The following is a 23,678-nucleotide window of genomic DNA, read 5'->3' as shown; positions in this document are numbered from 1 at the left end:
ATATTTATTCTTTCAGTTTACCTAAAGGACCAGTCTGATGAGAGCATCTTTCATGCTATGACAACACCAAGACCTCTGTTGTTGTTCAGTATTGTTGTGAAATAACTACGTTTAAAAAAAAAACCCACACCAGTAAGGCCCACTGTTATAACCTGTACCTGAGGTTTTCTAAACAAACATACACTGGTTTACTCTAATACAGTAATGCATACATTCATCTGCCACTGAATATATTTCTTCTTGTTTCAGAAACAGTACTGAAACAAAGGGTGGATGTAGCTCAGGAGGCAGAGCAGGTCATCCACTAGCTGAAAGGGTGGTGGTTTGATCCGTGTGTCAAAGTATCCTTAGGCAAAATACTCACCCCTAAGTTGCTCTACGATGGATTCACGGGAGGATGAATGTGTGTGAATTACAGATAGAAAGCTCTTAGGAGTAGAAAAAAGTGCTTGTGTGAATGAGACGTGTTGTATAAAAGCACTTTGAGATCTCCAGTAGTGTAAAAAAGCGCTATATAAGAACCAGTTCATTCTCTGAAAATGTTCAGAGCTGCTGGAAATTACTGAAACGTGTTCAATTAATAAACATATTTGCTTTTTTGCTTTTTATATAGACATACATTTTATAGACAAAAGCCTTGAATCTATGTGTTTTCAGTCCCATTGTTACAGGTGTATAAAATGTCATACAGTCTGCCTTCACAAACAACATGTCTGTGAACTGTATCCCCTCCTAGATATTCTGCGATCAACTGTAAGTGTTATTATTGCAAAGTGGAAGTCATTGTCAGCCATAACCACAGCACTGATGAGTGCTGAGACCTATAGAGCGTAAAAGTTGCTAATGTTCTGCTGACTCTCTACTCTACAGTTGCATAACATCAGTACTAAAACTGCATGCCAGGAGCTCTATGGTGTGGGTTTCTATTGATAACCAGCTCCTCTAGGTGTAATGTGTAGATAGCTCACTAGCTACTTTTGTCCATATGGTGTATGAAGACTGAAATTGTGGAGCAAAGCGTTGGTGGATTTGGTGGTTTTTTTGTGCAATGTGTCACAAAAAAACACCAAAAATATGTCACATGCCTTATCACTTATTGTATCATATAATGTATCATTCATGAAGCATATTGATATATAATTTCTTTAAAATATGGACGATGCTGTACATTTTCTCAGTGTATTTTGATGAGTTTAGCAACTATGTTCCAAATATGAAAGCATTCACACTGGACTTCTATCAGATATTTTATCATAAAGTGTCTGTGAACACTAAACTGCTTTGTGGAAAATATCTGCTGCATAGTCATCAGTGTTACTCTTCTTCACATCAGTTCTACAAAGCTTTTTAGGTTAAACAGAGACACAGTTACACGCCTACTTTATAAGCTCCCTTGAATGCTCAGTCTTACAGATCGCCATCTTGGTGTTGTTCTTTATAACACTGTCACAGTACTGTGACAGTGTTAGGTTTTGCACTTCCTGCTTTATTTCATGAGCTGGTTGTTCCTTATGCTTTGCTTTTACTTTTGCTTCCTTGTCTCATCTTCTGCTGTCTCTGTGTGTCCTTTGTCAGTGTGCCTATTCCCTTAAACCCCAGTGATAGTAGCTCTAGTGTATTTGTTTAGGTTTCAGCAGTTTATAGTTTTCAGTGTTTCCCTTCTGGATTTATGATTTACCTTTTGTATTATTGCAAAAAACCAATAAACAGTTCACTTCAAATTCACTGCTGTCTACCTGAGAGTCTACATTTTGGTCCTGTGCACAACATTCAGCCTGCATATCTTACATGCCATGAAATGCACAAGACCATAATTGTAGCTATGTTTGATGATGATGATGTCATAACTTTGCAAGACAATGATGAGTGGGGGGTTTTATTAAGTCAAAAATTTAGCTGAGCAGCTGATTCACACTGAGGCCACAGAAAAAATTGCAGCCAAGCTAGGGACCCCAAGACGGTAACATGCTTATTACACACCAGAAAACTAAATTGTTGCAATTTTCTCAACTGCTTGGGCTCCACTCCTAAATAATAGCTGAATTTGTCAAAATAATCTGAAATTCTTCATTACTTTTTGGTTCTTCTGCACAAAATAAAGCATTTCTAATTCTTAGTTTTGCAAATGTTTTAGCACAGATGGGCAAAGGACTCTGCTTGCTGCATATGTCTTTGTCATTAAAACATATTATCAGTTGAATAGTTTAACTCTCTAAAATATACTTTAATTTCATGTGTAATATTTGTCACATGTCAAAGATTCAAAATCTGTACAAATTCAAAATCTCTCTAATCTTTCTATGCACAATAAACTTTGAATATGTATGTTGTAAAGCATATTTTTATGCAACTTTAACATGGAGGAACTGCTCATACAAACATTTTGTAGCCTGTGAAATATGCAGGGCAGAGAGGATGTGTGGCAGTAAGTAAAGGGAAGACAATAGAATGCATGAAGGTGCATAAAAGTGCAAAGGATGGATGTAGCATGCACGGTAGCTTTTCTTGTGTTACCTTGTAAGAGGACATCAGGTGGGAGGTCAGAGAAAATCTGTGACCAAATACAATGACTCAGCCCTTCTGTGCTATTGCTAGCACTGTAGCATTCTAGTGCAGATAATAGGCCTGTTTTGGTTTGATACTTCGGGTATGGATAATGTGCATGCACATTGAAGTAATGTGTCAGTTTTCTGGTTACTGTGCTTGACTGTAATGTGTGACCACTGAAGGAAAAGTGCATTTTTCCTTTCAATTCATGCAAATGAAATCCCACTTTTGCTTTACAAATTAGAATGTAAAACTTTCTGCCCTTGAAGTCAGCATTTGATAATTAGTTACTTTGACAGACAGTAGTAGTCAGTTGTCTTCACCACCACTTCGCTGTCATTAAAGCATTTCTACACTTATTGTCAGCCAGACAAAATAGTTTGGTTATACACAATGTTAAGACAACTTTTGACTTTGTTGACTTTCATTTACACAATGTTTTTGACACATACACTGGGGTGAGCAACCTTTGCATTTAACCGATGGTCTACTGCTACATGTATGAGCAGTTTAAAGAACTGCAACTTCAGTGCTAAGAGCTTCAAAAATAATGTGCCAAAGTAAGTGAGGCAGAAATATAAATGGATGCACAATGGAGAGAACTTTAGCTTTCTACGGTGAACATGGAAATGTTTTGGCAATGACCCTATACATGACCCTGTGTTCAAGATCAAATCCTTCTAACTAATATGCACTAAAAACAATTTACAGTATTACTAAACCCTAAACCTATTCCTAGGTCTAGGGTTTAGGGTTTGGAATGATCACCAAGGTTTAGTGCTACTATACCATTATATTCACACCACTCAGAGTAAGAGCAGACTGCATTGTTCTTGGCATTAACAACCATTGTCCAGAACAGTGTTTTGCTGTGTGCATACAACAACAAAATAAATCAACAAAAAAATAGTACAATACTGCTGTTTATTTGGGGGGGGGGGGGGGGGGGGGGGGTTAATGCCTTTATTTTGAAGTAATATCTTCTAAAATACCTAGAGTGCGTCTAATAATAATGTATCAACATTGTATAAAATAAAATTGTGTACATTCAAGCAGCTGATTCACATGCATTTAGTTGTTTGGCAGGAGGAGGTGTGTTTTGTATAAAGTAAATTCAGGGTTTCTATATGAAATACTCAAAGCACTTGTTCCTCTCATCATCCATTTCCTGGGTCTCAATCTCAAACTTCTTCATGGCAATGAAATACTGAATAAACGGCTCCCCAAGGGCACTGCGGATGACATGATCCTCCCCCAGCGCCTCCAGAGCATCGTCAAGCTTTACTGGAATGGTGAACTCCTTCTGTTGGCTAGGGGCTTTGTTAAGACTGCTTTCAACATTCAGGTTTCTTCTGATACCATCCAGTCCTGCAGCCACTGTAGCTGCAAGAACAATGTAAGGGTTGGCCATGGCTGAGCCCAGCTTGTTGTCAATGTGCGTCTCCCTCCCACCGTGACACTTGATGTTGAAGGAACTGCTGTTATCATTGCTGCCACAAGTGGCATACAGCAACCGCTTGGGATCTTTGATGGTTTTGGCAATGTGACTTCTGCAACCCAGGCCGGGTGACATCAAACAGCTCAGGGCAGCAGAGTGGGTCAGGAGGCCTGCCAACCATTTTCTACCAATCTCAGACACCTCGCCTGCTTTCTCTCCACTGTGGAAGAGACTCCGTCGCCCATTAGCATCCCACAGGCTATGAGAGAGCACCCCAGCATTGTATAGACCATCGTCAGTAAAAAAGCTGGCAATGTAGCTGTGTTTGCGAGCCATTTCTTTGATGCCGGTGCGTAAGGTGAAGGCGCTATCAGCAGCAGCAATCCCAAACTCTGGCCTCAGGTTGATCTCCATCTGCCCAGGGCCACTTGCAGAAGCAATGCTGTCTATGTCAGCCCCCATGCAGTACATGCTGTCCACCAGCTGCTGGAAGAAAGGCAGGTCATGGTTGCTGAGCAGGGTTGTGGCAGGAAACAGGAGTGTCTTTGGTCCAATCCGGTCCGGCGCTCCTAGTACACAACATTCATAGGTGAAGGATGAGTGCAAGGAGAAACCCAGGCTTTGGAGCTGACCAAGAAGCTGCTTGGCAATGAGGCGAGGCGAAGTGCGAAGGGGGCTTCCGGTCACGGTGCATGGGTCGCATATGACCCGTGCTGTTTGTTCAGCCCAGGGTAGGGCCCTAAAAGTCGAAAGGTCAGGGATCAGAAGGACATCACTACTGAAGTTGGCAGTGTTTGCATGGTCCACTTCATTGCTTTGTGGGCTCAGGGTTAGCTCCAAATAGCTTCTTGGCATTGGTACCCCATATACTGCTTTCTCCTGTGAGTGAAACATATGCATTTAAGCACTTCTCACCTTTCGTTAGAAGGGATAGATAGATAGATAGATAGATAGATAGATAGATAGATAGATAGATAGATAGATAGATAGATAGATAGATAGATAGATAGATAGATAGATAGATGTGCATTACATGGAAGAAGCGCACAGGTACTGTCTTGGACCTTGACACCCCATGGAGGTCAGTGGCTTCAAAGCGGACGAAGTTGATATTGTCGCGTGCTATTTGTTGTTTAATTTGCTCCATGGCTGCAATGAACCTCTGGTTCCCAGAGATCTCAATAGTGTCTTTTCCGTTATCTGTGGGAAACAGTTTGAAATATTTGCAAAAACATTTGAGAATCTTTCATTTTAAATACAAAGTGTCACACTTTTGAAAGAAAAACATGTTGTTTTTTAAGTCAGAGATTTCATAATCAAGTTCAAGTAGCATCATCAGGACCACCCTAGACAAGCCACAATTATCTGGTTTAAGATAGTTTCAAAACAGTGACAGTTTGTCCACAGGCAGCACAGTCAAGTGGATATTACAGCATAAAGCACCTCGCTGTTAGTCACTGACTACAGTGACAATCAGCAGAGAAAACCAAATCCCACCAAAAAAATCCTTAAGCTAGACCTCATATATCTACTGTTGTTCCAGATTCTTTTAAATGTAGAATAATGAGAGTTTATTACAACACTAATTTGTTTATTTTGATTAAATTACTTTTAAGAAAGTTCTAAATCAGATGAATTTTCCAAAATATTGACAAGAAAGTAAAGAAAACAAAAAAAATGTGTCCATTTTTTATATTCAAGACAATGAGAAATATTCAGTATTCAGCTTTTATGAGCCAGTAATTTCTAATCATTTTCCGTGAGCAGAAAGGTATCATTCCAAGTCTAATTATTTGCCAAATGTTTACTTTTTCAACATAAAATATTTCTTCCTTTCTATCAAGAACAACGTAACTATATCTAATCAAACTTCACCAACCTGTATGAGAACCTCCAGTCTCTCCCCAGGAGCCACCACTCACATATGTGTGGGTCCTGACTTCAGGCTGCCTATTTGTGTTGGCACTGAACCTGAACGAGCTGGATGAATCCATGGTGGAAGGCAGCTGAATAGATGTGCTATCTCTGGATCTGGGCCCCCTTCTGGAAGCATCAGAGTGTGGTTTGAAGGTGCTGAACACCCTGTGAGAGTTTCCATCATCCTGTCGTCCGTCCGTCCCTCCACCACTAGTGCTGCTTCCGTGGAGATACGTGTAGGGACTCCCTGGTTTCCCCTCATGTCTTTCCCGGATACTGAGCAGGGGACTGACCCTCAGGATGGTCTTCAGCTCTTCCATGGTCTGCCTTGGAACACCCATTTTACCATAGGACAAACTGGTTTGACATGATGCCTCTGTGGTCCAGTCATCCCCAGCGTCAGCTTCATCCACAGAGGGATCATCAACTTGCTCTGGGGGCTGGCTAGGCAGAGGGCCAATGGAGATAACTGTTGGAGTGTTGGGAGTTACTGGGGTACCAACAGGACCGTGGATGATGGATGGGCCACCTCCTCTGCTATTCCAATCCATCGGAGGCACATACTTCCCAGTCACCCTGACTCCTTTCTTGCTGCCTAGACTCATCCCGGTGCCATCTATTTGGTCGTTGCTTCTATTTTGGCCTTCCTGGAAAACAAACAATGGCTCTGTCACAATAATGGTAAGAGAAGGTCAAGTTATGCATGAAAATGATTACCAAGAAGTGTAAGCAATCAAATCTGAAATCATATTGAATGAAAAAAGACTTCTAAATTAAAAATACAATACTCCATGTATTTAAAAAAAAAAAAAAGTGAAGTAATATATATGAAAACCCTACAAATGGACGTTGCTCAATTAAATTCAAATCCAAAATGTAAATGTCAAGTTGTTACCTTGAAATCTTCAGAGTCATTCATTTCGTTTTTTGTACTCATGTACTGGGATTTGGATATTGATAGCCCCCCCTGTGAAAGAGCTTCACTCGCACATTAATTTTTATAGACAATTGGTACAATGATGACGGATTAGAAAATTCTTTCTGCCCCACAAAACAGCCACGGGAATCCGGCTGGAAACTGGCATCAGCAAGCCACTGGTGGACACTGAAGCACTGCTGCTTTGAGCTCATTGGTTGTTTCCGAGAACAATTCAGTGGCGCTTTTGTGTCACCGCAGAGTAAAACTGCAGAGCTCAGCAGGTCTGTGTGTGTTTCCAGAAAGATATGGGAGCAAAAGTATTTATTCCACACAGTTATAAAGAGCAGACAATAGCAGCTGATACTGACAGTCTAAGCATTTAAGAACTGCTACAGGGCAGCGTGACACCAGCAACATAATTTTCTTAAGTACTCAATAATAAATGGAGCCACTTTCTAATGTGTTTTATATTTAAATGCGGTGCCACAATCTCTAAGTGTACTATTAAAACATTTGTAAAAGTGGTACTAAATTATAATTTAAAAATAAACCGTAAGCCTAAATCATAACAGCCATTAATTTCAACTTACTAAAGCAGATAAAACATGTGGATCAGTTGGCTACTACGCATTCTGGGGATTTTCAGTGAATCACAAAACAATCTTTCATATTTTCCATTCCACCTTTTAAGACAAAAATCTTGTCTTTAAACTGCTCAAAAATGTTAAACTTTGTACCACTTTATGTCTAGATCAAGTACCACCTACTGCACGTGATACACTGGTTACTGCTGATACAGCCAAGTCAAGGGATGTGTTACATTTATTTAATTCATAACTTTATGGAAATATGACCAAAAAAATCATGATGAGTATGTCAAGCTTTTTTATGCAGCTGTTTTTTATCCTTTCAATATAAGTTAACCTATCATTCCAAACAGCGGGTAGTCAAAACTAAGTATTTTTATTTTTTGTCATTTACATTTACATTATTATTATTTTTATAACAATAAAAAGTTCATGTGGAGTCTGAAATAAAAAAAAATAGCAACATATTTTTTAGCTCTTTGGCAACAGCAGGAAGGAAAAACTCCCTTTTAACAGGAAGAAACCCGGCTCAGGGAGGGGCGGGGCCATCTGCTGTGACCGGTTGGGAGAGAGAAGGAAGACAGGACAAAAGACAGGCTGTGGAAGAGAGCCAGAGATTAATAACAAGTATGATTCAATGCAGAGAGGTGTATAAACACATAGTGAGTGAGAAAGGTGACCGAAGAAGAAATACTCAATGCATCATGTGAATCCCCCAGCAGCCTACACCTATTGCAGCATAACTAAGGGAAGATTCAGGGTCACCTGGTCCAGCCCTAACTATATGCTTTAGCAAAAAGGAAAGTTTGAAGCCTAATCTTAAAAGTAGAGATAGTGTCTGTCTCCTGAATCCAAACTGGAAGCTGGTTCCACAGAAGAGGGGCCTGAAAACTGAAGGCTCTGCCTCCCATTCTACTTTTAAATACTCTAGGAACAACAAGTAAGCCTGCAGTGCGATAGCGAAGTGCTCTAATAGGGTGATATGGTACTACAAGGTCATTAAGATAAGATGGGGCCTGATTATTTAAGACCTTGTATGTGAGGAGCAGGATTTTGAATTCAATTCTGGAGTTAACAGGAAGCCAATGAAGGGAAGCCAATACAGGAGAAATATGCTCTCTCTTTCTAGTCCCTGTCAGGACTCTTGCTGCAGCATTTTGGATTAGCTGAAGACTTTTCAGAGAGTTTTTAGGACATCCTGATAATAATGAATTACAGTAGTCCAGCCTGGAAGTAATAAATGCATGAACTAGTTTTTCAGCGTCACTCTGAGACAGGATGTTTCTAATTTTAGAGATGTTGCACAAATGGAAGAAAGCAGTCCTACATATTTGTTTAATATGTGCGTTGAAGGACATGTCCTGGTCAAAAATGACTCCAAGGTTCCTCGCAGTGTTACTGGAGGCCAAGTAATGCCATCCAGAGTAAGAATCTGTTTAGATACCATATTTCTAAGATTTTCAGGGCCGAATACAATAACCTCAGTTTTATCTGAATTAAGGAGCAGAAAGTTAGAGGCCATTCAGGTCTTTATGTCTTTAAGACATTTCTGCATTTTAAGTAATTGGTGTGTGTTGTCTAGCTTCATTGATAAATAAAGTTGGGTGTTATTTGCATAGCAGTGAAAATGTATGCTATCTCTTCTAGTGATACTGCCTAAGGGTCAGAGTCGGGCAGCTCAGCGTTGCTGAAAAACTGTACTTCAGTGTGGTTATCTAAAAATGGGGTACATCCCATATCCGGTCCTTTCTGGACCCATGACATATTCATATATGTCATATATACCCTATTCTTTTTTTCTTCCTTTCTGGAACTCTTCCCACATATGTGGCTTTTGTTTTTTGTTTTTTTGTTGTTGTTGTTGTTTTTTTTTGGGGGGGGGGGGTGTTTTGTTTTGTTTTGTTTTGTTTTTTTTCTTTCTGTCTGTTTGTTTGTTTCTTTATGCTGCACTGTTGTTATCGTAAACTTAAAAATAAAAATATATTTTTTTAAAAAAGATACTGCCTAAGGGAAGCATGTATAATGTAAACAGAATTGGTCCTAGCATGGAACCCTGTGGAACCCCATAATTAACCTTTCTGTGTGAAGAGGACTTTCCATTTACGTCAACAAATTAGATAGATATGATACAAACCACTGTAGAGCAGTACTTGTAATACCTACAGCATGCTCTGATCGCTGTGATAGGATATTGTGGTCAACAGTATCGAACGCTGCACTGAGGTCTAGTGGTAGGACAAGCATAGAGATCTGTTTACTGTCAGATGCTATTGTTATCATTAATTATGCTAATAGTTAAAAATCACAAATTTGATTTAAAAAATCTACATTAATTTTGATAATTCATGTATGTTACTTTTTTCAATAATCTTTATAAGAATTCATTTTAAAACTTAAGGTATGTTTGAGTGCAGTATGTATTTTACCACAAAATATTGATGAACGAGTGACTCGATGATACCTTAATCAATGCTGGGCTACGATGAAGTCATCATGATCAGGATTTTTTCAACTGTTTTTCTATTTTTTGTTACCTGCACACTTCTGTTTAAAACAATGTTAGCCATGGTTCACTGTGACACATCACAATGTAGTATAATGATTAGAAGTGGAAATTTGCAATCAAACCAAAGCCTATAATATTAAATACAAACAGACATACATATTTCCAGGGGTAGAACCTTCTATAATTCTTACCATACTAATAAGCCAATTTCTTTTTAAAGTCTGAAAGGTTGTATAAGTGGATTGAAAAATGTATGATGGAAAATATTTTTACAATTAAAATGATACAACAGCATGTATAAATATACTGCTGGAGTCATGAATGACCCTATTCAATGGCTTAAAGGCTAGAAAGGTTCCGTTTTTTACAAGGAACTTCTCGACAGTTTCAAAGGACAAAAATGTGTAATTTGGTACTAATTAAAGAGAAAATATAAAGAGAAAAGATGCATTTTCTTTCCCATTTAAATATTATTATTTGCTTATTACTAACATTTTGATCCTTCATGTACATTATGTGTTATGTTTTAAGAACATGCTAAATACTGACATATTGCTGCCAGCTTCCAGTTTATTCAAGTAATTAACGGGAATCCATATCATGTATAGTTAATCAGTCTTTTAATTTACTTGCTGAAAAATAAGTCAAAACTAAAGTTACCTAAAATAAGCTATATACTATGAGGGTAAATCAATAATAAATTACTTTTTAACCAATTTCATAAACCATCTTAAAAGAAGGTTTGTTCAGTATATGTTTAGTAGGGATTATTGTACCTGTTGTAGTTATTCAGTCGTTCTGGTGCTCCTCTTACTCGATTCTGATAACTCAGAATTAGATCCTGATGATTTAAGAATTACTCATCAAATAGTATGACTCAGTGGCTCTAGAGATCAGCTTCACATCCTCTCAGCATTAAGTTTAATGCACATGTTAATGATCTGGCTTTTGTTCTTAAACAGGGAATTTATAAAAGATTAAGAAATAACTACTTTGATCAAAGCTTTTGTACAGATGCATGCAAATCAAGAGTAAAGCAAAAAGAGAAGAAAATCATGTGGTTTACGTCTATGTAGACAGATTAAACTTTACCTGTGGACATTCCAAGACACGATCCAGTGAATACAAAGCAAATTTGATCAATATGACAAGGTTGGACGGTGGTGAATCTACAATACATTTAATTCTCAATTTATTTTTCCTTGATAATTTTATTAAAAAAATTAAACAAAAGTCCTTCATATTTTTACACCGTTTGCAAATTAAAGCAATTTAAAGCAATAATATTATTATATTGAAATCCAAAAACTGTTTCCTAGTTGGCTTTTCAGTGAAATCCAAAGTACTGTGATGTGTGGGAAAAATGTAACCCATGAAAGTGAAAAAGAAGGCAACTTGACTTTTTTTTAAGTTTGTGAAGACCTTTAACCCGTCCTCCAAGACTCTTCTTCAGAGGTATCTCTTGGATGAGTGGTGAAACATCTTCATAAACTTATAGGAGTCTAGTTGCCTTCTTTTAATTTCTTAAAACTACCACTGGATCACTAGAAATTCTACTCATAAAAATCTTGAATCTTAAAAAGAAGGTGACTGGACTACTTTTAAGTTTTTTGAAGACTTTCACCTCTCACCTAACAGGCTTCTTGAGGTCTAAACATATCCAACATACCTATGATGAACCATATCAGCGAGATATATCAGCGGCTGAGTCCAACGACCACAAGTTGAGTCTGAGCTATTGGTGGCAATGCAAACCAATCACTATAGTTGTATAGAGTGTGAATAGGCCAAGTATCCCATGCTCCAGAAGGACTTCCCACCAGGGCACTTTGAGGGATGTAGTCAAATACCTTCTCCGTGTAGGCCATTATAACGTATTGGTTATGTTGTCAGCAGTGGCTGTTTCTTTGCACGTTGAAGTCCCACAGGATCTGAGCTATTGTGTTTTTTGGGGGTTTTTCATCCTTGCTGAGTGTTCCATTGGATTTTGGAACTTTTAACCCATGCGTGTAATAGATGTTCCTGTAGACTATCACATAGATTTAACTTAACAGAACATTTAATACAGCTGCCATAAGGCAAGAGGCAGGGTACACCGATGCAGGGATAACACAGAGAGACAGACATCCATCAGCACTCATGTTCATTTCTACGGACAATTTAGAATCCACAGTTAACCTAACCCCTCTGGCTGCATGTCTCGAGATTGTGGGAGGAAGGCAGAGTACCCAATGAGAACCTACACAGGCACGGGGAGAACATGCAAACTCCACACAAAAAGGCCCTGGCCAGATGTTGAATTGAAAACCAAGAATTTTTTGCTGTGAAGAAACAGTGCTATCCACAGTCCCACCTTGCTGCCCCTTTTCTATCTAAGATTTATACACAGTCACACTCTGATGAATGCATAGTGAGCTACTCAGGGTTCAATATCTTGCCTAGTATCTGGAATAGTAGCAGACTGGAGCAGCCAGAGATCAAACCAACAACATTCCAATTAGTAGATGACCTGTTCTACCACCCTGTAAATATGATGGTTGATTTGAACCCAGGACCTAACCACTGCACCATGGTGTTATCCCATTTGTGATTCAAAGCACAGTAAAAAAGCTTTAAAACTCAGAAATTATTTGGGAATTTTCCTTTCCATTTCAAGTTATGAAATGTATCTACACAAAGGTCTGTTCACATTAAATCAAAAGAACCACACATGTATAATTCTATGGTGTCGTGATTTCTGGCATCCTCTGTCCTTGTGTATTTTCTGGAAGTGAAGGACGAATTAGGCCACAGTCACCAACTGACCTTTGCAGCCTGAAGACAGAGAGATGTCTGGACATAACACTACACATTTTCAGGGTGGGGTTTCACGAGACCAGTCAAGCTAAAGGCAAAAGGAAAGAAAGACAAAGGGTTAAGGAAGTTCGGTTTAGCTTCGAAATAAAGCTCTGTAAACAAGTGAATGGGACATGATGCGTGAGCATTCATCAAGACATTTACACATTGGGACGTTTTAAACATTTCATTATTTAAGATTTTTAATATTTTTGTTGTATGCTCACATAGTGTATATTTCTACAAAAGTATACATTTAATTCAGCTACCAGAAACCTTTAGTAAAAACTAAAGGTACATAACTTACAACTAAAGGTGTATATTTAATACTGAACAGTGTTTTATAGTGAAAGTCCTGACAGGAAATGACGTTAGTATCTCGGGCTCTCGCGCTCTCTCTCTCTCTAGCTCTTTCCCGGCAGATCAGGAGACTTCGGCTCCGCTCGGAGAAACAGCACAGGACTTTATGGTGGAAAACCGTTTCATAGTTTTACCTTTTTCTAGGGACCGGCTGTATGATTAAGCTACAATCTTCAATGAGTAAGCATATCCCAGTAAGTAACCTGTTTTTCGTGGCTGCCATTTTGTTTCTCGGTTTCGTCTCCTAGGCTCCTCTTGTAAATCAGTACGTTACGGTGAACTGTTACCAGCTGGCCTTCACGTTGCTTCGATGAAATCACGGCCTGCTCGATAAAAACCCAGTTTAATATTTCCACAGTGCTGTTGCCTAACGTTGCCTTTCTCATTTAACTATAACGAAAATTCACAGAACATGGATTTGGCCATGTTATTTGAGTGCAATCTTAGAGCTGCATGATGATCGTCACGATTAGGAAGCGGCTGACGGATGCGCAGCTCGGGCTGGTCCCGGCTCTTCACTCGGAGTTTGTGCCGTCTAAAATCGACGCATATTTATTTGAAATAAACGAAACACGTAAATGACGGGTTGTTAGTGGTTTGCGAGACTGGCTACCTGCCCGGTGTCTGGGTCGGGCGTCTTTTTTGTCACCTCAGAGCAACGTGCAGTCTGTCACAGCTCCCGACGGCGCCTATAGGCCTCTAATGTTATATGATGGCGCCCGGTCTATCCTCACACAAAGGACACTTTACAGCCTTGTAACGCAGTGCAGAGACATGTCTGCTATTTAAGCCACTTCTGCTTTGCTTCACGTCTCTCTTATATTTACAAATCACTGTCCTTTTAGTCAGGCAGTGGCTTTTAAGTGCTTGGTAATATTTCTAAGTAAATGCTGCTTTTCGGCCGGAAAATAGCAGATTAACAAAGCATGCTTGACCGGCTTAGATTTTACTATTTCTGCAATAAGCTGAAGAAAACCTTTCCAGTAGGCCAACGCTCAGGTATCGAGCTTCTGTGAGGAGTAAAGGGCAGAAGCATTAGGGAGGAAATGGCAGAGAAAGCATTTGTGAGTCAGATTTCTGACGATCATAACAGCGTGTATGTTAAAGCCCCGCTGTAGGCCCCACGGTGAGCTCAGCCTTCGCACACAGATACGACCTGGATGTCAGAAATGACACGTTAAATATTTTATTTCTGCTGTACAGCGGCAGCACTGCACTGTGATTTTATGTAACATACTGGCAGGTACAGTCTGCTCTGCTGTGTTAATCATTGTGTTATCTGAAACACCACTTTCTCTGCGTGGGAATCAAACCCCAGACACTCTAGTGTCTTTAGTCTCCAAACAATGTTAATGTGGCTGCTGACATACTTGAGTGTGAAACTTGGCATAATTTAAAAAAAAAAAAAAGAGTAGCTCAGAGAGGCTGCGATTTTAACCACCTGTTTCAGGGTAGCTAATGTAAAGAAAATTATACTGTGGGATTCGATTACTGTCATTACACCCTAAATCTGTGTTTCTAGCCACACTATGTGCTGTTGTCTGAAGGTAATTCTAAAGTTCAAATGACGAAATTTGTTTTATTCTTTTAAAAATGAATGGATCATGACTTTACTGAAAATCTCTCACTTGTTTCACGGCTGCTTTGTCTATACTTTGGCCCTGTGCTTCCTCTATGATATAATCCCTTTGTCTTTTACTCTGATGGAGTGGTATGTTTGACTAGGGGCTTATGGATATGTGTTGGGGATTAGAGTTGTTACAATATCAGATTTTCCATTTCATGATTATTGTGCCTTAGGAAAAAAGAAAAGAGGCACAGTTTCCATATAGAATGTGAATAAAAATTGTTTCTCAGTAAAAGTTTGTCTTTTTGGCAAATTAATTGAACTACACTGAGAACAGTTGCCTGTGCTTTTTGTGTTCTTTAAAGGTGTTTTTTAAAAAATAAAAATTAAGCTTTCCTTCCCTCCTGCCCCCCTCTGTGTCCTGCAGCAGTTCTGTGGTGTTCTGGGTCACACATTTATGGAGTTTCTGAAGGGCAGTGGGGACTACTGCCAGGCTCAGCACGCTGCCTATGCAGCTGAGTGAACAGCCAAACTCGCCATCGATCCGACGCACTTGAGCCACAGGAGGGACCCCGGAAAGTTGGCAGGACCGGGACTCCTCCCAGAACCAGCGATAACTCGGCCTGGATGGGGTAACTCCACCTGCTGCACACTGCCCTCGTCGGCTTCCGCCTGGCCAGAATCAAGGTGGAACCAGCCTTGGTTTTTTTTTCTTCCTTTTCTTTTGTTTTATTCCAAAGGAGAGGGTTTGAGTTACTTTTCCAATTGTCCGCCCTTCCCGGCTGCCAACTTCCCAAATTTGCCTGTTACTGTTCTTTTTGGGGGGGGTTTGTTTTTATTTTATTTTGACACTTAGCCTTGCCAACCTCGAAGAAGACTGGAGGATTTTTTTCTTTCGGAGTTCCTCAAAACTTGTTGGACATTTGTTTGACATTCCCTCCGAGTTTAACTGTTTACATTAGTGTTTACTCTGTGGAAGACATTTTAGTTTTGTTATACATTTTTTTTTCGCATTGTCACAATGGCTCGAATGAACAGACCAGCCCCTGTGGAGATTACCTACAAAAACATGCGGTTCCTCATTACCCACAATCCCACCAACGCCACCCTGAACAAGTTCATAGAGGTGAGCCAAATTGTGGTCAAGTGTTTACATATAATATTACAGCGTGTATATTACTCGAAGCCCACATTGGAGAAGCACATAACCGGTGATTACATGTTGAGAAATATTTTGGAAACGACCACAGTTTAAAATCTTTCCTGGAAATGTTTCAGCCAATGAGAGCAATGACTATAGAATCGTTTTAGATTACAGGAATTGACGTATGTAGGTGTATTACTGTCAGTGTGCTTTAGAGGGTTGGGCAATCAGACAAAATTGGTGACTAAAATCAATTGATTCCTTTAACAGTTGGCTTTTTTCACTAACTTCAAGAAATTGCACATTACAAAAGAGCTACCAGACAGTACCCCCTTCCTTTAAAAGGGAAATACACACAAGAACAGATTAGCCGCTTATGTCAACCAAAGGCAGTGGGATGTCACTAAAATAGCCATGGGCGAAGCTATCTAGCTTAACTTATCAACTCTTTAGTCAAGCGAATGATCTAAAAACTGATGATATGAAGAAAATCACTAACTGACATGAGCTAGTGTTTGCACACATCAGCAAATTCATTTTCACTTCTTTTTGTTGGAATTTTAACGCGTCGTCCAACCTTAGTATCCTGAGGTAGCTTTAACAGTCTTGTTTGCCTCTTTCGCTCATAAATCCTGTGACATGTGATTACAGGAGTTGAAAAAATATGGAGTCACCACGGTTGTGAGAGTTTGTGAGGCCACCTATGATGCCACCCTGGTGGTGAAAGAGGGAATCCAGGTTCTGGTGAGTTCACTCTTCTGACTTCATCATGACTCCTAATGTTTCAAACCAAAACAAATGTAGTTTTTTTTTTTTCCATTGTTCTGGGTTTTTTCCCCCAGTATACCAGGCTATTGTTTTGTTTTTTTATTCTGGTTTTTATTGTATAACAGATTTAGGTTTTGGGTTTTTTTTCCCTCCAAGTGAAGGTTCAGATTGTGCAGGAAGACAAGCTCCACAGGTGTCCTTGCTGCTGCAACAACATTTTTCTTTCCCCGCAGCTCAGCCTTCTCACTTCTTTTGTTTTGGTTTCCAAGGAACGGAGGCCACTGACATCATTTCCTTTTTTCTTCTCTCTTCTTTCTGCAGGATTGGCCGTTCGACGATGGAGCTCCTCCCTCCAACCAGATCGTGGATGATTGGCTGAACCTGCTAAAGCTGAAGTTCAGGGAGGAGCCCGGCTGCTGCATCGCTGTGCACTGTGTAGCAGGGCTGGGGAGGTAAGCAGTCACTGACACAAAGATTCAAGTTGTTATATTTTACGTATGATAGCTGTTAGTGAAATGTGGCTCTTGCTACTGTTTGTATTCTGATACAGAAGCAGTCGGTGCTAAAACAGTTATTTGGTGATCCCTATTTTCTCATTGTTTTTATATTGTACATAAGCTTTTATTTTAGGGGATTTTCTCTAACAAAACAGTTTGAATCCATTAAATAACCTTTCCCCCATTATCTGACTTTTAAATGATTAATCCACCAATCCAAAGGATAACTGCAGAACTACAACCTGAGCTATCATAGTGAAAACTATCATATAGGAATAACATCCTTGTTATCAGTTGTGGTTTGAAAAACAAACCAAGAAGATCTTAAGCAAAGACGCAGTCATTTGCATTTTCTTTGATCCTGCTGTACATGACTCACAGTATCACCCACATTTTGTCCCAAGTGTGTGCTTCCTTAGTACAGACAACCTGCCAGGTCCTGTCTCTGTCCTGTTTGCTTTAATCTGATCTATGAGGAAGCAATGTTTGTTTGTTTTTGTAATTGGAGCAAAACACTATTTTGCATGTTAGTTTTAACTAACATTCCTGGTACTGTCTGTTCCCTTTCTTTTTCACAGAGCTCCTGTTCTGGTGGCACTCGCTTTAATTGAATGTGGGATGAAGTATGAAGATGCTGTCCAGTTCATTCGACAGTAAGTAAAAATCATTTGGCAGGAAATGATTAAAGAAGCTACTTTTTTTTTGATGAGTTGAGGTTTTTTATTATAAAACCATTAAAATATCTGATAGTTAATTACATTTGTAAGGCTCTCTGGTGGACAGACTTTGGCATTAACTTTGAGAAAATCCTTGATTTTTGTCTTGCAGTAACCTGATACTTTGATACATAAAGCAGGGAGGCCTGAGTCATATCTATAAATAGCAGAGATGTCAGAGAGTGAGATAAGGATGATTCAGTAGGTGTGCTTTAAAGTATGTGTCATCACTTGAAATATTTATAGAGCACTTGGCAGTCAGCTTTTTTTTTTTCCAAAGAGTAATCAATAAAATGAGGAAAAGCTCAGCAATTTGAGGCTGTAATTGAAAATGTTTACGTATTATTAATATGGATAAAATCCTCTTTTTTTTTTTTCTTTTTAAATCAACAGTTAATAATAGGACTTTAATTTTTTTTAAAAGTTTATTTTAAAATCCTCAACAAGCCAAAGAATCGTTATTATGCTGAATGTAAAAATCATACATTTTGCCATGAATCTTCATATAGAACAGAGTTAGTTGACTATTTCTGTAAATGTAATAGTACAGGGCAGCCACTTTGTTCTTTTCCAACCCAGCATTTATATTCTTGCACTCTATCACAGTACCTTGTTATTCAGAGTACTGGTCCTTAATACAGCATTTTAATTCCCTTCCTTGTCCCTTTATCCAATCATCTGATTGGTTGCCCCTCACACACAGAAGGTTAGAACAGTTAGTGGGTGGAGCTTCTTTGCTTACAGTCACAGATCTGTAGCTGAGCTTTCCTCTCTAACATCAGACAAAGCCATCATAGAAAAGCCTGTAAGTAGGGTTCACAAAAGCTGAGCATTTGACTCACAGGGGTTAGACTGCTTATATGCACACTGACATGAATTATTTAAACTTTGGGCATGTTTAATATATTACAATATCCATGGTAGCAATATATATTATGGATTTACAAAAAAATCTGCAGTCATGAGCTAATTAATTTCTACACTTGCTTTCAGGAAGCGCAGAGGAGCATTCAACAGCAAGCAGCTGATCTACCTGGAGAAATATCGTCCAAAGATGCGCCTGCGTTTCAAAGATTCTAACGGCCATCGCAATAACTGCTGCATCCAATAGAGCCAAACATTGAGCCACGCCAACCCCTCCCCAACCTACCCTCCAACACAGAAGAGTTTAATTAAACCTTGCTAGCTTATAACCTGGCAGGCTTCCTTTTTTTTTTCTTTCTTTTTTTTGGTTTTTCTTCATTGTGTTGAAGTATTTTAATTTGGAAAACCATGCTTGGTAAATGAAATTTCCCCCTCCCTTTCTAGTTTCAAAATTAAATGTCAAAAAAAATGAAAAACAAGAGTTGTGTGAACAGAGTTTTTTCTTCATGTGCCCAGAAAAAAAAATAGGAAGAGTCGTGTATCATTGTAAGATGTTGGATTAACTGTTTTCTGCAAATGCATCCCAAAGATTTTGATTGGCCCGTGCATTCACATTGCCTGAAAATGTGTTCAAAAAAAGAAAGAAAATAGAAAAAAGAAATGTTTTCTTCATGTGAAAAATTATGTGTACCCTGTTCAATTTTAGGATTCAGTTTCAAGACTGACTAGAAAGAGGTATGCCTTTCTTCAAATCAGATGGATCATCCATAAATGCCTTACAATCGGAAGTGGAACAAAGGCAATCGAGCGGGAGTCGGCTCCTGTTGGCATTTGGAAAAGGTGTTTCATTTTTCTACTTGGAACAAAAAAAAAAAAACCTAAACTGTTGCCTTTGTCTTGTGCAGGAAGTCTTACACACACTTATGCCCTTTCAGTAACTATTTTTTATTATAAATGCTTAACTGTTGCAATATTTGTCAATTGAAAGTCTAGGAACTTTTTAGTCTTTATCAGACCTTCTGTTTACTTATTAACTGCCATGTTAAAATAAAAATGTGATCTTTTTCATTTTTCCTTTTTTTTTTTTTTTTTTTGGTTTATTTTTGTTTTGTTTGTGTGTGTGCGCTTCAAACTGGACTTCCAACATCTGCAATATTTTGTATGCCTTTTTATTTGATGTCCATAACTTAAGACTTGGATACTTGATGATTTTATGTATTTGAAAATGTGTACTATTATTATTAGGTTGGCTATTTATACTATCAATGGATGTGTGATTTAGTACAGTGAGCAAAAAAGTTTTACCTGTTCACCAACTTGTGAGAGTACATTAAATGATACACTGAAAAAAGATGTTGGCCTTTTTTCCCCATTTTCTCAAGAGAAGAAAAATGCAGGAGGGGTTTGAGCAAAATAGGACTGATAAATACTTCTTAATAAAAAAGAAATGTTGCAGATGTAGCGCTAAAAGACTTTGTTGAAAAAGGCATGGTATTTAGCTGTTTGTTTGAGTAGCGGCTCTTTCTCAAACCTTTCATCGTAAAATATCTGCATTTTTAGCATTTACATCACCAATAGTCCAGTAAACCAGTTTACATTTTAATGATTGCAAAGACTGTCAAATTACCTAATTTGTGGCCCAATATGAGTTGACAGTTACATTTGTTTCAGTTTCTCTGAAATAAAATATTCAGTCCCATGATTAATTCAACGCCCTGCTAGGGCCGTAACACTGGGTGACCGGCTCCAAGAGGAGTCCTGTTGGTTCAAACTTCTTCCATTTACTGACGATGAAGGCCATCGTGCTCATTTGGACCTTCAGTGCTTCAGGAATTTTTCGGTATCCTTCCCAGTATCTGAACCACAATGCAATCCTGTCTCTGAGGTTTACAGACAATGCTTTGGACTTCATGTCTTGGTTTAGGCTCTGACATGCACTGCCAACTATGGGACCCTATTTGTCAAATCAGACCTCATGTCCAATCAACTGAATTTACCACAGGTGGATTCCAGTCAAGTTGTAGAAACATCTGCCAAAGATCCGTGGAAACTATTTACACTGGCCACTTTGTTAATTATACCTTACTATTACCAGGTTAGACCTTACCTGCCCTAATTCTGACACAGGTCAAACAAGATGCTGAAAACATTCAACGGAAACTTTGATTCATATTGGTGTGATGAACATCTTTATACTTTAGAGTCTTCAAAATAGCCACCTTTTGCTTTGATTACTGCTTTGCACACTCTTGGCATTCTCTCGATGAGCTTCATGAGGTTGTCACCTGAAATGGTTTTCCAGTCTTGAAGGAGTTCCCAGAGATGCTGAGCACTTGTTGGCCCTTTTGCCTTCACTCTGCTGTCCATTTCTTCCAAAATTGTCTGGATTGGGTTCAGGTCAGGTGACTGTAGAGGCCAGGCCATCTGACGCAGCACACCATCACTCTCCTTCTCCCTCCCTTACACAGCCTGGAGGTGTGTTTGGGGTCATTGTCCTGATGAAAAATAAATGATGGTCAAACTAAACGCAAACAGGATTGGATGGGATGTCGCTGCAGGATGTTGTGGTAGCCATGCTGGTTCAGTGTGCCTTCAGTTTGAATAAATCCCCAACAGTGTCACCATCACACATCCTCAGCCATGCTTCACAGTGAGAACCATGCATGTAGAGACCATCCATTCACCTTTTCTGCATCGCACAAAGACACGGCAGGTGGACCAAACATCTCAAATTGGACTCATCAGACCAAAGCACAGATTTCCACTGGTCTAATGTCCACTCCTTGTGTTTTTCGTCCCAAACAAATCTCTTCTGCTTGTTGTTTTTCCTCAGTAGTGGTTTTTTAGCAGTTATTTGACCATAAAGGCCTGATTCACACAGTCTGCTCTGAACAGTTGATGTAGAGATGTGTCTGCTACTGGAACTCTGTGTGGCATTTATCTGGGCTCTGATCTGAGTGGATGTTAACTTGCAATTTCTGAGGCTGGTGACTTGGATGAATTTATCCTCAGTAGCATGTGAGCCAGCTTTGACAGAGCGCTTGATGGTTTTTGCAACTGCACATTCAAAGTTTTAGCAGTTTTACCTACTGACTGACATTCAGTTCTTATTGTAATGATGGACTGTTGTTTCTCTTTAATTAGCTGATTTGTTCTTGCCATAATATGAATTTTAAGAGTAGGGTCTCAACCCCACTAAGAAGGCAAGAAACTCAACAAATGAACCCTGACAAGGGTTTGCAGCACTGTCAACAAAGCAAAGGGTGGCTACTTTCAGGAATCTAAAATATAGGACATATTTAGAGTTATTTATCATTTTGTCTTTGCTACATAAATCCAGATATATATTCCATTTATATCTGGATTTATGCGCCATATATTCAATGTCTTCAGTTTGTATCTACAGTGTAGAAAGTAGTAAAAATAAAGAAAAAACACGAAATGAGAAGGTGTGTCCAAACTTTTGACTGATAGTGTAGATCATTACACCATCGGCAGTAGCCTGAAATATTAATGCATGGTAGGATGAATCCATGTCTTCATGTTGTTTATGTTAAATTCTGTGACCCATCTGAATGTCACAGTAAAATTCAGCACTCATCAGACCAGGCAACATGATTCTGATCTTTTATTATTCAGTTTGGGGGAGTCCACATGAATTTTAGCCTCAGTTTCCTGTTCTTGGCTGACAAGTGTGGCACTCAATGTGATCTTCTGTTGCTGGGGCCCATCTGCTTCAATATTTACAAAAACTTGGCTGTAACATTCGAGTTAGTGTCTTACTATCAGTTCAATGCAATCGGGCCCAATCTCCCCTGACCTCTGACACCAACAAGGCATTTCTATTCATGGAACTGCTGATTACTGGATATTTTCCTTTTTAGACAATTGTCTGAATGCTTGTGTGGGAAAATCCCAGTAGATCAGCAGTTTCTGAATTAATTAGGCCAGCCTGTCTGGCACCAACAACCATTACAAATGAAAGTCACTTGAATCACCCGTTTTCTTCATTCTGATGTGCTGTTTGAACGTCAGCAGGTTGTCTACATACCTAAATGCAATGAGTTGCTGCCATTTAAGTGGCTGATTAGATATTTTTGTCAAAGCTTTGAAAATGAGCCTGTAACGGTCTGCTACAACCTCTGGTGTACGTTTTGGAATAACTTTGAGAAAGGGTATTCAAAAAAGGGGAGACACAGTGAATTTCAAGTGTACGCAGTATACAGAGATGGGCAGTAACGTGTAATCTGATTACTTTTTTCAAGTAACGAGTAAAGTAGGGGATTACTATTGCAAAACAGTAATTAGATTGCAGTTACTTTCCCGTAAGCATGTTGCGTTACTGCGTTACTAAACGGTGATTTTGTTTGTGAGAGTGTCTCATGACAGTGCCGTACGAGTGTGTGACATCCGTGGCAACAGACGTGTGCAGATCAATGGATAATATGGAGTGCGGGAGAGAGTCCAACCATGCTGCGTTTAAAGTTTGGAAGTACTGACATTACTTTGAGTTTGATTCCGTAAAAAGTGACACAAACATTAGCGTCCGCTGTTCACGCTGCGTGGGAAGAAAACTTCTTTCTACAGCAAAAAATTAAACTTCAAATCTGAGCAAGCACCGAGCAAGCTGCCATGAGAATGTAAAATTCTCAGAGAAACCCCCGGATCCCCCCACTGACATGACCTCTGCAGCACCGGGCAAACCTCCACCTGCCCCACTCCTGCTAAACAGGTGACAATAGCTTTAAGAGCGACAGGTCTTAGTGCCACTGAGTCTTTGATTTTATTTATTTTTTTGCTGCGTTTTACTTGCATCTATTTGAAAGAGTGTAAACACAGAACATTATTTTATTTTGTATGCTGGAATATGCAGAAAATAGGTTTAAATGTTAAACAAATGTCTTCAAGTCAGAGAATATTGTATATAATTTCATTTTTGCTTGATGCATAAAGTTAAAAGATTAAAACTAATCAAACAAGTTTTTTTAAAAAAAGACTTTTTCAATTTTATAT

The 23,678-nt window shown here is 39.1% G+C and overlaps 2 protein-coding genes across 2 annotated transcripts; one reads left to right on the top strand and one right to left on the bottom strand.

The window, feature by feature from the left end:
• Positions 1-3,670: 3,670 nt before the first annotated feature.
• On the bottom strand, positions 3,671-6,839 carry lgsn (lengsin, lens protein with glutamine synthetase domain). The gene is made up of 4 exons (XM_063475756.1): positions 6,798-6,839; positions 5,865-6,549; positions 5,019-5,185; positions 3,671-4,864 (listed from the first exon to the last, which is right to left on the bottom strand). The coding sequence occupies exons 1-4, from the start codon at positions 6,837-6,839 to the stop codon at positions 3,671-3,673; spliced, it is 2,088 nt and encodes a 695-aa protein (XP_063331826.1).
• An 8,858-nt stretch (positions 6,840-15,697) lies between these two features.
• ptp4a1 (protein tyrosine phosphatase 4A1) lies at positions 15,698-20,018 on the top strand. The gene is made up of 5 exons (XM_063475757.1): positions 15,698-15,802; positions 16,472-16,564; positions 16,910-17,040; positions 17,664-17,738; positions 18,795-20,018. The coding sequence occupies exons 1-5, from the start codon at positions 15,698-15,700 to the stop codon at positions 18,910-18,912; spliced, it is 522 nt and encodes a 173-aa protein (XP_063331827.1). The 3' UTR covers positions 18,913-20,018.
• Positions 20,019-23,678: the final 3,660 nt, after the last annotated feature.

This window comes from Pelmatolapia mariae, linkage group LG6 (genome assembly GCF_036321145.2).
Source record: "Pelmatolapia mariae isolate MD_Pm_ZW linkage group LG6, Pm_UMD_F_2, whole genome shotgun sequence".
Lineage (NCBI taxonomy): Eukaryota > Metazoa > Chordata > Actinopteri > Cichliformes > Cichlidae > Pelmatolapia > Pelmatolapia mariae.
This window is presented reverse-complemented; position numbering and strand designations above follow the sequence as displayed.

Coding starts and splice junctions, on each gene's coding strand:
- ptp4a1 (XM_063475757.1), top strand. CDS start 15,698: ATGGCTCGAATGAACAGACCAGCCCCTGTGGAGATTACCTACAAAAAC. Junction 16,565..16,909: donor AAGAGGGAATCCAGGTTCTG/GTGAGTTCACTC, acceptor TTCTTTCTGCAG/GATTGGCCGTTCGACGATGG. Junction 17,739..18,794: donor GCTGTCCAGTTCATTCGACA/GTAAGTAAAAAT, acceptor ACTTGCTTTCAG/GAAGCGCAGAGGAGCATTCA.
- lgsn (XM_063475756.1), bottom strand. CDS start 6,839: ATGAGTACAAAAAACGAAATGAATGACTCTGAAGATTTCAAG. Junction 6,550..6,797: donor ATGACTCTGAAGATTTCAAG/GTAACAACTTGA, acceptor TTTGTTTTCCAG/GAAGGCCAAAATAGAAGCAA. Junction 4,865..5,018: donor TACCTGTGCGCTTCTTCCAT/GTAATGCACATC, acceptor TTTCACTCACAG/GAGAAAGCAGTATATGGGGT.